A 15,258-nucleotide genomic window follows, 5' to 3' on the forward strand; every position below is an offset into this window, starting at 1 on the left:
AGATCTATTGTAATTTACGTGAATTACAAGGTGCTAATCCTTAGCCTATGCACAGGTAGGATGGGATTCATCTGTTCTAACTTCTGATATCAAAGATAATCATCTACAGCCTATGCCTTAGATAGGCCACCTATAGGATGACTAACATAGGATAGGACCCAAGCTCCTTTGCAGCCAAAAGGACGGAACATCCAGAGAGTAGTTCATCTTATCCTAAGGCAGGTACTTTAAAAAGCACATACGATAAATCATAGTCTGAAGGCTGCCTATTTCCCTGTAGTAACTACAAGCAGATTTAGGATGACAAGCTCAGACTTCTTGTGTGGTCATGCTCAGATTTGCCTCATGTTACAACAATAGTTGTAAACAATATACAATTATTTTCAGTAAATAGAGGCCACACAGCAAAATAAAACCTGAAACTAATCTTCTCCTTGAAATTAAATAAGAACCAGTCAAACCATGAGCATCAATTCTAAATACTGAATGTCAACTGATGAATTACATAACATCCCATCCTTTTGTTTCCAAAATGCTGGGTTTGAGGTCATTCTACAGAAAATCCCAAATTTCAATTTCTGAAACTGTCAGATTCTGCCCCTGCTTGACTTGTCTATGTGATACTCAGAGATCAGGATATAAAGCATAAAGAGCAACTTTGACTGTCTCAGCATTTAGAGAATTTTGCATGGAACTGGGATACAAAAATGCCATTTATTTTATCTGTCACTAAAAGCAGCTTCTCTAGTAGCAGCTAAATATGGGAACATAAATCAAGATCATAAATCGCAGGCTTTGATAGCTGATTCTTTTTTGATTATTTTATGGCCAGGAAAAAGTCACCTTGATTGCACTGAATATTTCTATGAAATCTCTGTTTAAGTTTTACTTTCTGATTATCTTTTCCATACCTTTTTTCATTGAGGAAGAGAAGCCCTGTGTTTTATATGTACAATACAATGTAAACAATACAATGTAAAACCTCACAAGTCGTCTAAATTTACTGCAATGTTTGGGAACTAATGAACTACTTCCACTGAAGTCCTAATGAACTCCCTGTAGTAGTGCAGGCTTTTGTTGGGTGTTAGTACCAGAGAAAATTATGGTTTAGTCTTCTGGAATCAAGTTGGAAATGACAGTCTGCTTCCATAATCCTCCCCCTCACAAGCAGCTGAAATGTTGTAAACAGATTTATTTACTTCCTGGATTTGGCATTCAAAACTGATGCTGCTGCTTCATGGGTATTTTCATTTTTTAACTAAGTAGAAGTTTTAAGTCCACCTCCCAGAGCTTTGTTCAACTGCTGAGAGATCTACCATTAAAAAAAAGTCCTTCTGAATTCTGCATTTCTATGTTCGTGCTCCTGCTATTATTTTTCTGGTCTTCAGAATTCTACTCAACAAAAGACAGTACACTGGAGCTTAAAACAAAGTACTGAGGTACATGGACACTAAACAATCCTCTTTTTTTTATTATTTCTGAGCAATCGTTCTGTCTCAATGCTTCTTACAGATTCCTGTAACTCCGCAACCCATGAGGAGTGCATCTGAATGAGTATGCACATGCAGGAACAAGACTCAGTGTATCACAATACTTGGTAATTATTCTCTTGAAAACGTATTTGTCTAGATTCTGATCCCCAGCAACATTTTATTTCTCATTAATTACTATTTTGCCTCTTCAAAATCTCCCTGGGAGGGATTTTTTTAAAAATGCACTCAAAGTCCAAACAGATTGTGTTAACCAGTTCTCTTTTATCTTCTAACTTACTAGCATGCTCAAAACTTTCTTGTCAGTATTTTCATATACTGAAATCCATATTCAGTGGATGTTTTAATACTCAGAATTATTGCCTCAGTTAGGGTTTTTTTGATGAAATAAGGCTCCATACACTGTAATTTAGATTTTCAGCAGATTTTCAGCAGATTAGCTACTTTATTATTGAGTTATATTAGATCCCCCTGGACAAATACCAGACAGTCCTCTCCTAAAATTTTTGATTTGTTGAAGTGTAATGTTAGTCTAGCATCTTATCTCCTGATGCCTCACCCTGTAATTTTGACTGGATAAATTAGTTCCCAATATAATAACCTGTGATGAAGATAACTACACAAATGTAGTTTCTCTTCAATATACTTATCCTCCCTAATTGGGTTCTTTACTTGGCTATATTCCCACAAATCAAATGATTCTGTCAACGGCTTCCTACTTCTGAATGATTCACTCAGAACTGTAAGCTTAAGGAAGAAAGCTATAGCTGAAGTGAACTTACATCAATTTCATTCATGACTTCGAATCTGTTCACTTTGTAGCATATCTGATATTAAGCAGTTCACTGTTGAAGCATTGTGTAACATACTGCATCTGGCATGACAGACTCAATAAAATTGTCCTGCATGTACTGTGTGACCTTTGCCTAGGTTTGCATACTGAAGTGAAATTACAGATCTTTGTACTGGATGCACAAAGTAAGCACTTTTAAAACATAATCTGATTGTACTTTCTCTGAGTTCAATTATCTCATTTCTCTTCATCTCTGTACTGCTGTTTTTTTCTGTTTGCTTCATTACCTGGTTCTTGATAATCCTCTCTTTGCATCTCATTGCTTTGTTTTCCTTCTTTTTATTCTTAATTGTTATAATATTCTTCTTTTTTTTTGTGTTCTGCATCCATTTGACCATTTTCTGCCTCCTACTTCTTCCTCTCTGTACATGCGTTCCCAAACTGCTGCATTCTCATTTTATTCTGCTGTGTGCAGAAAAAAACCCTGCCACACAGTTCATCAGATAGTAGACAACAAATGTATGGGAATGTTGTAGAATCCTATCATAGGAACAGTCATTTCCATCACGTCAGTTTATCAGTGCCAGAATAACTGCTACTGGCATATTACAAATGCCTTAGAAATACAATCTGTGGAAGGAAAAGCAGCAGGTTGCCACTTTCTCAAACATGTAAAAACTAGTGCACAGAAGATAAGTCAACATTTAAGCTCCAACATCAATCTAAAGTACACCACAGGGGCTTCTTCATCACCTGCAGTTTACATCTTCTGGACCAGTTGCAAAGTCCATTTGTTAACACCCATAGCTATCCAAAAACATATACAATGCACAGGCTTTGATGATTCGCTTGATGGTTGGTTGCCTCTATTGTGCCATTTGGTTGAATTTTGTTAGTGCAATACAGGAATATAAAACAGAAGATACTGCCTGACATGCCTACACTTCTGAGAAAACCAGAAAACAAAAGTTTAGTGCAAAAATGATCACCAGTGCCTAAGGTTTGTTGCTATGCACATGCTGTCTTTTCTGAATTGACTGTCTATTCCCTTATCCACACCTACCTGAGACCTAAAATTCAGGCATCCCTGAGCTTAATCCTCCCGGGGAACTCAAATTGCTAGTTATGTTCTCACCTCAGAATTTAGTTTCAGAAAAATGTGGCAAACAGTGGTGGCAGAGAACTTTCAAACAACGGACCTCGTATAAGAGAAGTTGCTCAGGAAGGCAAACCCTGACTCTACCTGACAGATTAGCAGCTAGTTAGAGCATTTAAACTCTGCTACAAGTTATCATTTCTTAATACAGTGAAAGTCCTTACTTCTCTATTCAGTGATTTTCCATCTGAAACATATAACCAGGCTAGGGAGAAAGGACCCAAGCATTTATGAGCTATCCTTGGTTGGATGTGTGTGTGTTAAAATCCTCGGGTTGGACAAGACGACCTCCAGAGGTCCCTCTCAACCTAAACCATTCTGTTACTCTGTGATCCTCTGAGGCTGAGGTGTAACTAGAAGTCAGATCTCCCTTTCTCAATGCAAATGCTCAAACTACCAAACCACTGTGCAAAAAGTGAGCAGTAGCATTATCTCATCACTATTTCTGGAGGAAAGAGACATCCCAGTATTTATTCCCAGACAGGTTTTCAAGCACTTAGTCTCTGAGCTGTCTACCTCCATCTGTTTTCAAGTCCAGGTATTTTCTGAGCATGATGTAGTTTGCGTTACTAATGATCCTCAAGGAATCTCACTGTTAAGTTTCTCCTTGAACCTATGTAAGCCTTTTTGCATTCACAAGGACCTTCACAAATAATCTTAGATAAGTAGCTCCGTGTAACACAAAAGAAAATGGAAATGAAAAAGAAAGATTGTTCAAGGGCGAGTACCATTCAGAATTGTTTCAAGTTTAAAAGAAGGTACTCCAGAGAAAGATAAATACTAGATAATTCCAGAGTTTCACGCACTAGAGACTCCACACACTTCAACACCTGGAGTTTTCAGAATAACTTATATCGAGAATATTTTTTTTCTTAGGAGTAAATTTGTTCTGTCACTTTTATACCTTAATTCTACAGTGTATGAAGTGATACATTATCAATACTATCATAAAATAAAAGTATGCAGGGTATTTTTTAAGGTGCAGGCAACAGTGTTATGAGTTCTCAGCAGCACAAAATAAATTTTATTCTGTCACCTGTGATGATAAAAATAGATTTGTATAATAGAATGTGTATGTTTATAAACACTTTTTTTTCAGTTTCCAGAGAAAACTAGTCACCATTAGTAGTTACAAAACACAGAGCAAAATTACTAAGTATATTCAATCTTTAAAAAAAAAAAATCACAATAAAGACTATTATTTCAATTAATCTAAAATGTAAAAATTTGGTAGTATACTTTTCTACTAGTACAAAAAAACCCCTGTAACAGCAACTCTGATAACTCTGTATTACTTAAGAATCTTTGTATTTACCCACGCACTGGAATATTCATATTCCTTGCAGATTTAGCAACTTCTTCAAATTTTCCTATGCTTTCTTCAATTGAACAATTAATATTCATTTTGCTAAAAGATTCAGATGCTGCACCAAATACTGAGACTTCTGTAGCTCCTGCTGCGATCTGAAAAATACATTTCAATAAACCAGAAGCAAGACACTATATTAAAAGTGTAGGTTAAGCATTTAATTCTGTATGACATTCTAGAATTTTAAAGTACATTATATCATCCATATCTAAAACATAAGTTTCATTCCAATTTTTAAAAAATCTATTACATACAAACAGATTGAATCAAATTTTGAGTTCATTCACTATGGCATATTTCCTTCCTCTTCTTTGCAATTAGGTAAACATATTTTTAAAGTGATAAATGATAAAGGTATTAAGATGTAGGAAATCACACGAACCAACTATGAAAATAACAATGATTGATACTCATATTCATTTTTCAAAAAAGGAAAAGATCATATAACAACTCTGAAATATCCATCCACTGTACAAAGCCTATTCCTCATGAATGCCAGGAAGTCATTCTCATGTTTAGGAAAGCTCTGTGCCTGTATGTGCCTAGAGCAGCAACAATAACCAACAGGGATTTCCTTGTTAGAGCCAACTCTAGGATCAAGGGCTCCATTGGTCTCGGTGTCATAGTTGATATGGATAATATGGCAAATGTGAATGTGAGAGTCTGCTGAGAAAAAGTCTCAGAGCAAATACCAGTCTAGAAAATGTGTAAATGTGGTGACTTCCCTGAAGGGGCAATTAGTCTGAGCTTGTACTGAGTACCTCAGTACTCAGTAAATCAACTAACATGAAGCAAACTAGAATGCTGAAAGCCAAACGATAGGAGAAGAAAACATTTAAGCTTAGGAGAATAGCTAATTAATTAATTCTGACTCTCCAGAGAGAATAATACTCTTTTTCTATGAAACAGAATGGAGCTTTTCCCTTCACTCTCTGCTTCTGCAGGATAATACCTAAGCTTCAGCAACCCTTACGGGAACAAATATCCTTTCAAATAGAAGGAAGAAAAAAAAATAGCAGCAAGAAAGAACTCAGCACCTACAACTACTTTTGCATTGTTTTCCTTTCATGGTATCACTAAATATGGTACAGAGATATAGCAGATTTAATTCAACTCATACAAGCTACCATTGCAGACAAAGTTGTGGCACTGTATATCTATTGATAGTTAACTCGCCTATGTACAGGATTCTGTTTTAACAGAGATTTCATATGCAGTATAGAAACTGAATGACAGACTACACCACAAATGTCCATTAATCAGCATGCTTTCCAAATACAGCTTGTCCTATATCAAGACAAAAGCATAGAAGCATGCAAAATTTTCAGAAAACAAAGAAGTGTAAAGATTTGGCTATCAATGTGTATGTTTTAAGAAGACTGAACTGCTCCATTTTTGCAATTCCAAACACTTTGAGTCTATAATTTTGAATATTTATTTTGCATGAACTGAAACAATTTAAACTTTCAAACCCTACCAAAATGGAATGCAGAATTTAAGAAGTCTAATACATTCCTACAAAGCATTATCATTTAAATGACTCTTTCCTCACTCTTCTTCACTACTTTCCAATAAGAAGACACTCTTCAGAAACTTTTCTAGGACCAACAAATCAAAGAAGGAGAAAGAATTATCTTTATACACAAGCATCATCTATAGAAGCTTGCAAAGACTGTTTGATGAATACTTCCATTAAAATATGAATATAGAGAGCTTAACATCACTCTGTGAATTTGCCCGTTTTTCACAAAGAAAACTGAGAGTTTTTAATTAAAAAAACTATAGCTTAGTTCTCACAGGACAGGTTACGTGACATTAAATAGATAGTTTATAGTACTGAACTGAAAATGTCTGAAACATGAAAGAGGACATTGTGGACATCTTCTATGAAGGCACTTACAGCAGAATGAAAACCTTGAAGATTAGGTGTGAGAACAGGATACTGGACTCCAGGATGCCGCTCAATGCCCCTCATTACTTCTTTGTGATCTGCCATCTAAAATATATAAATAATTTGTATTGATCAGCAGTTATTTTCTGATTTGATATAGCTAAGCAGAAATCAGCTTAGACTGTGGTTTTGCCTTCATTAGGCATACAGTTCATACAAAAAGAGTAAAAACAAAGGGGTTAAATTGATGTTGTACAAGCACTCTTTTTTTGGATTTCTTAACTTTTGAGTATTTGAGTTGCAGGCTTTCCAGTTCTATATGAATACAGAACTGGGGCTAAGATTTCTATGGTGTTTCTTTTTGTGTGTGTCTGTAAAATCACAATTTGCATCATAAATTGGTAGACTTGTGATCATGCTGATCATCAACTGTTACTGCAACTTTTAAACTTACCTCAGTAGACTCAATAGGTGGAATTAACAGAATAACTGACATTTTAAAACCTTCCAAATCTTGAAAACTTCAGCATTCTGATAAATGTGACTTCACAATCTTAAGCATAAGTGAACCTGAATTACTGAACACTATAACCAGCATATTTGAAAAGACTAATCACAAGCCTATCCTTAAAAATATGGCAAAATCTCTGCATAGTGTAACTTTTTAATATACTTAGAATTTTCTTTCAAAAGAAGAAAATACTTCTTTATTATAGCAAAGGTCAAAGACCATTACTTTATTCAAGCATTTGTTTTCCTTAGTCTCCCCTCACAAAAGAAACTCTGCCTTTTTAAGATACTCTTACACTTTTCTCACTCAAGATTAAATACAGCCCATGTACTAATCGAGGAGATGAATCAAAGACTTATTCATGTAATAAACTGTAGATTACTCAGACAAGCACATTTTCTTGAAAGAAGTGGAGGAAAAATGAGTTTATTTTTTAATGGTGTGCATGCCTAAAAACAATACAGTTAATCAAACATATCCCTCATATTCCATGTCTTACAGATTTTGAGTTTTAAAAAATGAATAGTGTATTTTAAATGCTTTTTAAATCAGCTCTCATAAAAGCAAATCTTCCAAGCAAACAATATTAAATTGGATTTCTGATTCTTTCCACACTGATGAAAAGTCATTTGAGCAGTACCATATGAAAAGATATATGAACTACAAAGCTTTCATTACTCCTTATTTTCAGCAGATACTTTATTGACAGCTTTGCAGTATCACAATTCTAAATATGTGATATTAAATTATACCAGATTTAAGCGACAATATTACTGGCAACCTGGAATTTTCTTGTAACTGGTTTCCTACTACGAAAATGAATGGATTAAAAAAATCAGAAAAATGCATGTATGCCTTCTCAAATGTAAGCTCTACGTGTATCTATAAGGAAGTGGATATATGGTATGAAAAGTGTCCTATAGCCAGACGCAACTCATTTCTCATCAAGAAACAAGTGATGGCACAAAGCAACTTTTTGTAATTGCTTCTACATAAACTAAATCAGTGTAACCGCCTAACATATCTGATAACCTCACAAAAAAACATTGGGTAATGCCTTAGTTTTTTAAGAACAATTTTTCATTCCTTAATTTAATATAAATAGTATCTACATTCCTCATGGCAAGGAATAATGTTTGAAACCAAATGATTCATTAAATGGCAAATGCTAGAACTAATTCCACACTTTAAAATTATAGCCTGACTTAAAATGTACTAGAAAACCAAAATGACACTATTTCAACCAGTATAAAGCTGCCAGTTCCAAATAATATTATAGGTATTACATTTGTCCCATTATTATTTTTCCTGTAAGTAAAATTCCATTTTAACACATATTGCATGTTATAAGTTTTTAAATTGTAATAAAATATTTCTTTTCCAAATTTCTTTAAAAATAAGCTTTCTAATGGTAGGTATTTATAATTTTTGGCTGTTTAGATTATAGGTGTGGGATCCTGTTTTATATGGCACCTTGCTACTGTGGAACTTTTTCTTCTAGCTTTTTTCAGTAAAAAAATCTCTGCCAAACAAAACAGTGGATGGGAAACCATAAAAGGGCTTTAAAATACTAAAAAAAGAAATAAGTGAATGAGTGATCTAAACATAACCATGAATTCTATTCCCATGACCTATGAAAAGAAAAAAGAAACGAGCAAAGAAAAGACAGTCAAGACTGCGCTCCCTATCAAAGCAACACAATCTTATCTTTTAAATAAAAAACATTTTAAACACAAATTAAGCCATTACAATAAAGTATTAGACATGAATTTAAGATAAGAAGGGATTGCTCATTTTTTCCAAAACTGACAAATCTGTGCTAAATTTGGTACTCCTAATGGCTCACAAGAAAAGGAAATAACTAAACAAGAAAGAAAAAAATCTACCTTTGCTTTAGAGTTTTCCTTCTAATGTTTAAAAACCTACATTATTCTTTATTGCTGTAACTGCCAAAATTTGATGGCACTTGGAAAAACTTAACCTAGTTGCTTTTAACAGACACAATATCATTGCCCCTGCATTGACACAAAAAAAATTCTGCATTGTCGCTGTTCTCTTCCCCTCCCCTATTATCCTTCCTTTAGACCCTTCCCTGGTGATTCTGAGAACTGAAATAAACAAAAGGAGTCCCTCAGAATGCTGTACAGTTTGCTCTGCTAACTCATGAATAAGAAAAAGTATGATCGTACTATGTTTTTCTCAGAGGAAACCCTGGAATACAGTCCAGGCCCAGGATGTATTCTCTGTTTAAAATGGACAAACTTTATAGCAGCTATGTCTCCACCAACTAATAAAAAGGAAACACAGGCCTTCTTAGGTGTCGTGGGGTTTTGGAGAATGCATATTCCAAATTACAGTCTGATTGTAAGCCCTCTCTATCAAGTGACCCGAAAGAAGAATGATTTTCAATGGGGCCCTGAGCAACAACAAGCCTTTGAACAAATTAAACGGGAGATTGTTCACACAGTAGCCCTTGGACCAGTCCGGACAGGACAAGATGTTAAAAATGTGCTCTATACTGCAGCTGGGGAGAATGGCCCTACCTGGAGCCTCTGGCAGAAAGCACCTGGGGAGACCCGAGGCCGACCCCTGGGGTTTTGGAGTCGAGGATATCGGGGATCCGAAGCTCGCTATACTCCAACTGAAAAAGAGATATTGGCAGCATATGAAGGAGTTCAAGCTGCCTCAGAAGTGGTTGGTACTGAAACACAGCTCCTCTTAGCACCCCGACTGCCAGTGCTGGGCTGGATGTTCAAAGGGAGGGTCTCTACACATCACGCGACTGATGCCACGTGGAGTAAGTGGATTGCACTGATCACACAACGGGCTCGCATAGGAAACCCCAGTCGCCCAGGAATTTTGGAAGTGATCATGGACTGGCCAGAAGGCAAAGATTTTGGAATGTCGCCAGAGGAGGAGGTGGCACGTGCTGAAGAGGCCCCGCTGTATAATAAACTGCCAGAAAATGAGAGGCAATATGCCCTGTTCACTGACGGATCCTGTCGCATCGTGGGAAAGCATCGGAGGTGGAAAGCTGCTGTATGGAGTCCTACATGACAAGTTGCAGAAACTGCTGAAGGAGAAGGTGAATCGAGTCAGTTTGCAGAGGTGAAAGCCATCCAGCTAGCATTAGATATTGCTGAAAGAGAAAAGTGGCCAGTGCTCTATCTCTATACTGACTCATGGATGGTGGCAAATGCCCTGTGGGGGTGGCTACAGCAATGGAAGCAGAGCAACTGGCAGCGCAGAGGTAAACCCATCTGGGCTGCCGCACTGTGGCAAGATATTGCATCCCGGCTAGAGAATCTGGTTGTAAAAGTACGTCATGTAGATGCTCACATACCCAAGAGTCGGGCCACTGAAGAACATCAAAACAACCAACAGGTGGATCAGGCTGCCAAGATTGAAGTGGCTCAGATGGACCTGGACTGGCAACATAAGGGTGAGCTATTTATGGCTCGGTGGGCCCATGATGCTTCAGGCCATCGGGGAAGAGATGCAACATATAGATGGGCTCGTGACCGAGGGGTGGACTTGACCATGGACACTATTGCACAGGTTATCCATGAATGTGAAACATGTGCTGGAATTAAGCAAGCCAAGCAGTTAAAGCCCCTGTGGTATGGAGGGTGATGGCTGAAATATAAATATGGAGAAGCCTGGCAGATTGACTATATCACACTCCCACAAACTCGCCAAGGCAAGCGCTATGTGCTCACGATGGTGGAAGCAACCACTGGATGGCTGGAAACATATTCTGTGCCCCATGTCACCGCCCGGAACACTATCCTGGGCCTAGAAAAGCAAGTCTTGTGGCGACATGGCACCCCAGAACGAATTGAGTCAGACAACGGGACTCATTTCCGAAACAACCTCATAGACACCTGGGCCAAAGAGCATGGCATTGAGTGGGTGTATCATATCCCCTATCATGCACCAGCCTCTGGGAAAATTGAGCAATACAATGGACTGTTAAAGACTACATTGAGAGCAATGGGGGGTGGAACTTTCAAACATTGGGATACACATTTAGCAAAAGCCACCTGGTTAGTCAACACCAGAGGATCTGCCAATCGGGGTGGCCCTGCCCAGTCAGAATTTTTACATACTGTAGAAGGGGATAAAGTCCCTGTAGTGCACATAAAAAATATGTTAGGGAAGACAGTCTGGGTTACTCCTGCCTCAGGCAAAGGTAAACCCATTCGTGGGATTGCTTTTGCTCAAGGGCCTGGGTGCACTTGGTGGGTGATGCGAAAAGATGGGGAAGTCCGATGTGTGCCTCAAGGGGATTTAATTTTAGGTGAGAACAGCCAGAATTAAACTGTATATTAGTTGCTATATAACCCTGCTACTGTATGTTACCCTTACTATAATTATGTGCTATATCCATAGTACTATAGTAAGAATCACTTAGATCAAGCAAGAAAAGAACTGTAATAAAACTGAGCAAAGCGCAGTAGTGATGGAACCAGAACTGACTCCAGCATGCAACAATCCAACGGTGCACACCATCCTCCTGCTGCGCCAAATGTCACCTGCTTGTCACACTGCACTGAAGCCCAATTCTGCTCTACCGACTGAGAGGACTTTGCACCATCCCTCCTGCCCAGAAAGACTGGTACGACAGATGGAGCCCAGAGGCGGAAACTAAATGAACTCAATGAACATTTTATGAACATGACCCATGGACTAAAGGAATGATATCTCTGTGTGTGTATACATATATATATATCATTGCTCATATGTCTTAAAGGAATGGAAAGGTGATGATTGATCAGGATGTAACTAAAGGTATGGGAACTGTGCATGACGTCAATGGTATAGAATAAGGGGTGGATACTGTCCTGGTTTCAGCTGGGATAGAGTTAACTGTCTTCCTAGTAGCTGGTACAGTGCTATGTTTTGAGTTCAGTATGTGAAGAATGTTGATAACACTGATGTTTTCAGTTGTTGCTCAGTAGTGTTTAGACTAATGTCAAGGATTTTTCAGCTTTTCGTGCCCAGCCAGCGAGAAAGCTGGAGGGGCACAAGAAGCTGGCACAGGACACAGCCAGGGCACCTGACCCAAACTGGCCAACGGTGTATTCCATACCATGGGACGTCCCATCCAGTATAGGAACGGGGAAGTGGGGGGCAGGGATTCGCCGCTCGGGGACTGGCTGGGTGTCGGTCGGCGGGTGGTGAGCAATTGCACTGCGCATCATTTGTACATTCCAATCCTTTCATTATTGCTGTTGTCATTTTATTAGTGTTATCATTATCATTATTAGTTTCTTCTTTTCTGTTCTATTAAACCGTTCTTATCTCAACCCACGGGTTTTGCTTCTTTTCCCGATTTTCTCCCCCATCCCACTGGGTGGGGGGGAGTGAGTGAGCGGCTGCGTGGTGTTTAGTTGCTGGCTGGGGTTAAACCACGACATATGTTTTGACAGAAGATGAGCAACAAACATGTTAAAAATGGAAGTATTTTCTCAAATGAATTAATTTCATGTTTTACTCTGTAAATAACTTGTGTGGTCATCACTAAACATGTAAGTACTCAAATGCTTCTGTGCAAACAAGTGTGTGGTTTCTTGAAAATGAGTTTAAATAATAGAGACAAGTATTGACTTATTTCCTTACTTGCAGGGAATAATTAAGTTTGCAAAAACAGGAGCTACATATTATACTTCAGGACTAAGCCTGAATGTGCAGTGTTAAATCTCAGATGAAAACCTGGCACTCCTCATGCCAACGTAGTTTTGCTGCTGACTTCCGAAAGGCTAGGATTTCTGCTGAATTATACCAAATGTAAAAATTAATTTTGGAAAAATAATGAGAAAATTATTATGATTCATCAAAACTCCGTATGGCTGCTGCTAAGAGTGCTAGATCTGCAAAATAACTATCATGCCTAAATACTACTATATGTACGAAAGTCCCAAATTTAGATCTTCCAAATACACTTCCAAATGTGGAAAATGAAATTTCATTTAGGGAAAAAGAAAAAAAGGTATGTTACCTTCCTTTTTTACATTGATGACTGTTAGTTCTCAGAAGAGTAGAAAAGAGGTAGGAACAACATTAAATTATATTAATGATGTGTCAACCATCCCAATTCTTTAGTTACAACTAAATGTTTACATGAATAAAGATCAAAATAAAATGCACAAGTACTTTCTTTGCCTCCATTCCACAGTACAACGTTAACATTGATTGTAAAGAATTTTCTCTATATTATTAACTGCAAAAAGTCACTGCCCCTTTGTGAGCAAACTCAAAATCAGGATAGAATCTGCAACATCTCTCCTTAACTAGCATCCTTCAACACATAAGCACATGTATGTTTGTATGTGTGTGTTTATGTTAGTGTTTGGAAAAGGAGGACTGCATGGTGGATAGATACACAGAAATGTACCAAGTGCAGCAGACATTAAAAAATGGTGTTTGGCTTCAGGGAAGAGTCAGGTTTCCATGACACTCCATCAACCCCCAGGCCTGGGGAGTCTACTCCCTTGGTTTGGTGCTAGGGAGCACTCCTGAGAAGTTTACCCAATTTGCACAAGCCCTGTGCATCTAGGTTTTCCTGCCCTGATTCCAGGTCTCTGAATTGATGTTGCTTCCCCAAGAGGTCTCCTCCACCATGACTGTTCCCCAGAGATCAGATGAACAGCAGTGGGGCTGGATAGTCAAACTCAGTATTCTGCATCCCAACTGCTTCATATTCTCAAATCTTTATCATTATGTCTACACTCAGCATCCTGTATCCCAGTTGCCCTTTACTCATAGTGTTGATCCATCATTCCCACACCTCTTATCCCCACTCAGCATCCTGTGACCAATTCTGTCACTCCCCATTTACTGCTGTCCCTTGCACATACACACATACAAATTCCTACCCTCCTGCTGCAAGGGGCAAATTGAGAGTCACCTGCTAAATTATTTATGTTTGGAGAGCAATCACAATATTTAAGGTTTCTCACACCCTATGTAGTAATCATGGCAAATTGTACTCCCAGCATTTCTGTTGATCAGGGCCTGGAGTGCTGCCCTCCCAAGAGTTTAGCTGCCTGCACTCAAGGCCAGCTCATTGATAGGAAGACAGCAACTTGGGAAGCCTCAATCAGCCTTGGAGCTCATCAATAAAAGCTGGAAAGCAGATCAGCAGAGGCTCCCCCAAACAGCTCTGTTAAGAAGTCTTAACATGGCCTACCCTCCCTTTTCACTCAACTTCACAGCAAAAGTTGCTTCACAGCAACTTTTAAGCTGAGATGCTCTTATGCTTCCTCCCTGCCTGAGAAACTGCAGCTGCACAGCAGCAACCAAGCCCATGCTTAGCCAAGTACCTTACTGATTGGATCCTGACTATGTCTCCCAGACGTGACTTCCCGGCTTATCCTGGGACCTGCCGCATCACTGCAGACTCACCTGAGTATGTGTACTCTTGGCTGCCCTGGTTACCCTCACCAGACTTGCTCTGCTCTCACGGACTGCTGGACTGCCCTTTGGTCAACATGGCTACAACCTCTGCACCCCTTGTTATCATGCTTGGCTTCCAGTTCCTTCCAGGACCAGAAGGTCCTTCCCTTCTGGAGCAATCTGCTCTTGCTGCTAATGAGTTAGGGATTTAACCAGCTTTCTGCACATTCAGAATTTTCTTCGATTTTGACTACTTTTTAATAATTAGCCCAACTTCAGCTGACCTGAATAAAAGCATAAAACTTGAAAACTGCGCCAATGGTGTCTGACAACAGCATCTGATTTTACAAATAAACATTATTTCTGTTCCATTTTCTTGTATAATTATACAGGCTATACTAGTGGAAAACTCCACTGCATGGAGTGGCATTTAAATTGAAATAGTTCTGAATGGTGATGATTTTACATACCTGAGGCACCCATTTGGATGAAACAAAACTGGTCACTTCTATTGCAGGCAGGCCTGTTTTGGAAAGCCGGTTGATTAACTCAATTTTTATATCGGTTGGGATTATCACCTATGGACATGGAGACATACTATAGTAAAGTATTTCATGCGGTAAGAAACTTTTGTAAGTTAAATGTTCTCA

General features: G+C 38.4%; 1 protein-coding gene across 2 annotated transcripts in view; it reads right to left on the bottom strand.

Moving 5' to 3' along the window:
* Positions 1-15,258, bottom strand: part of HMGCLL1 (3-hydroxymethyl-3-methylglutaryl-CoA lyase like 1) — an 88,981-nt gene that overhangs the window by 48,741 nt on the left and 24,982 nt on the right. The window contains exons 3-5 of one of the 2 annotated variants that reach the window (XM_052809266.1): positions 15,079-15,186; positions 6,709-6,804; positions 4,763-4,903 (exon numbers count right to left, since the gene is read on the bottom strand). In XM_052809266.1, coding sequence (XP_052665226.1) covers positions 4,763-4,903; positions 6,709-6,804; positions 15,079-15,186 — 345 coding nt within the window. Of the gene's footprint in view, positions 1-4,754; positions 4,904-6,708; positions 6,805-15,078; positions 15,187-15,258 lie in introns of both variants that reach the window. The other variant, XM_052809265.1, reaches the window with a different exon arrangement.

The sequence above is a fragment of the Harpia harpyja genome, chromosome 15 (genome assembly GCF_026419915.1).
Source record: "Harpia harpyja isolate bHarHar1 chromosome 15, bHarHar1 primary haplotype, whole genome shotgun sequence".
Classification (NCBI taxonomy): domain Eukaryota; kingdom Metazoa; phylum Chordata; class Aves; order Accipitriformes; family Accipitridae; genus Harpia; species Harpia harpyja.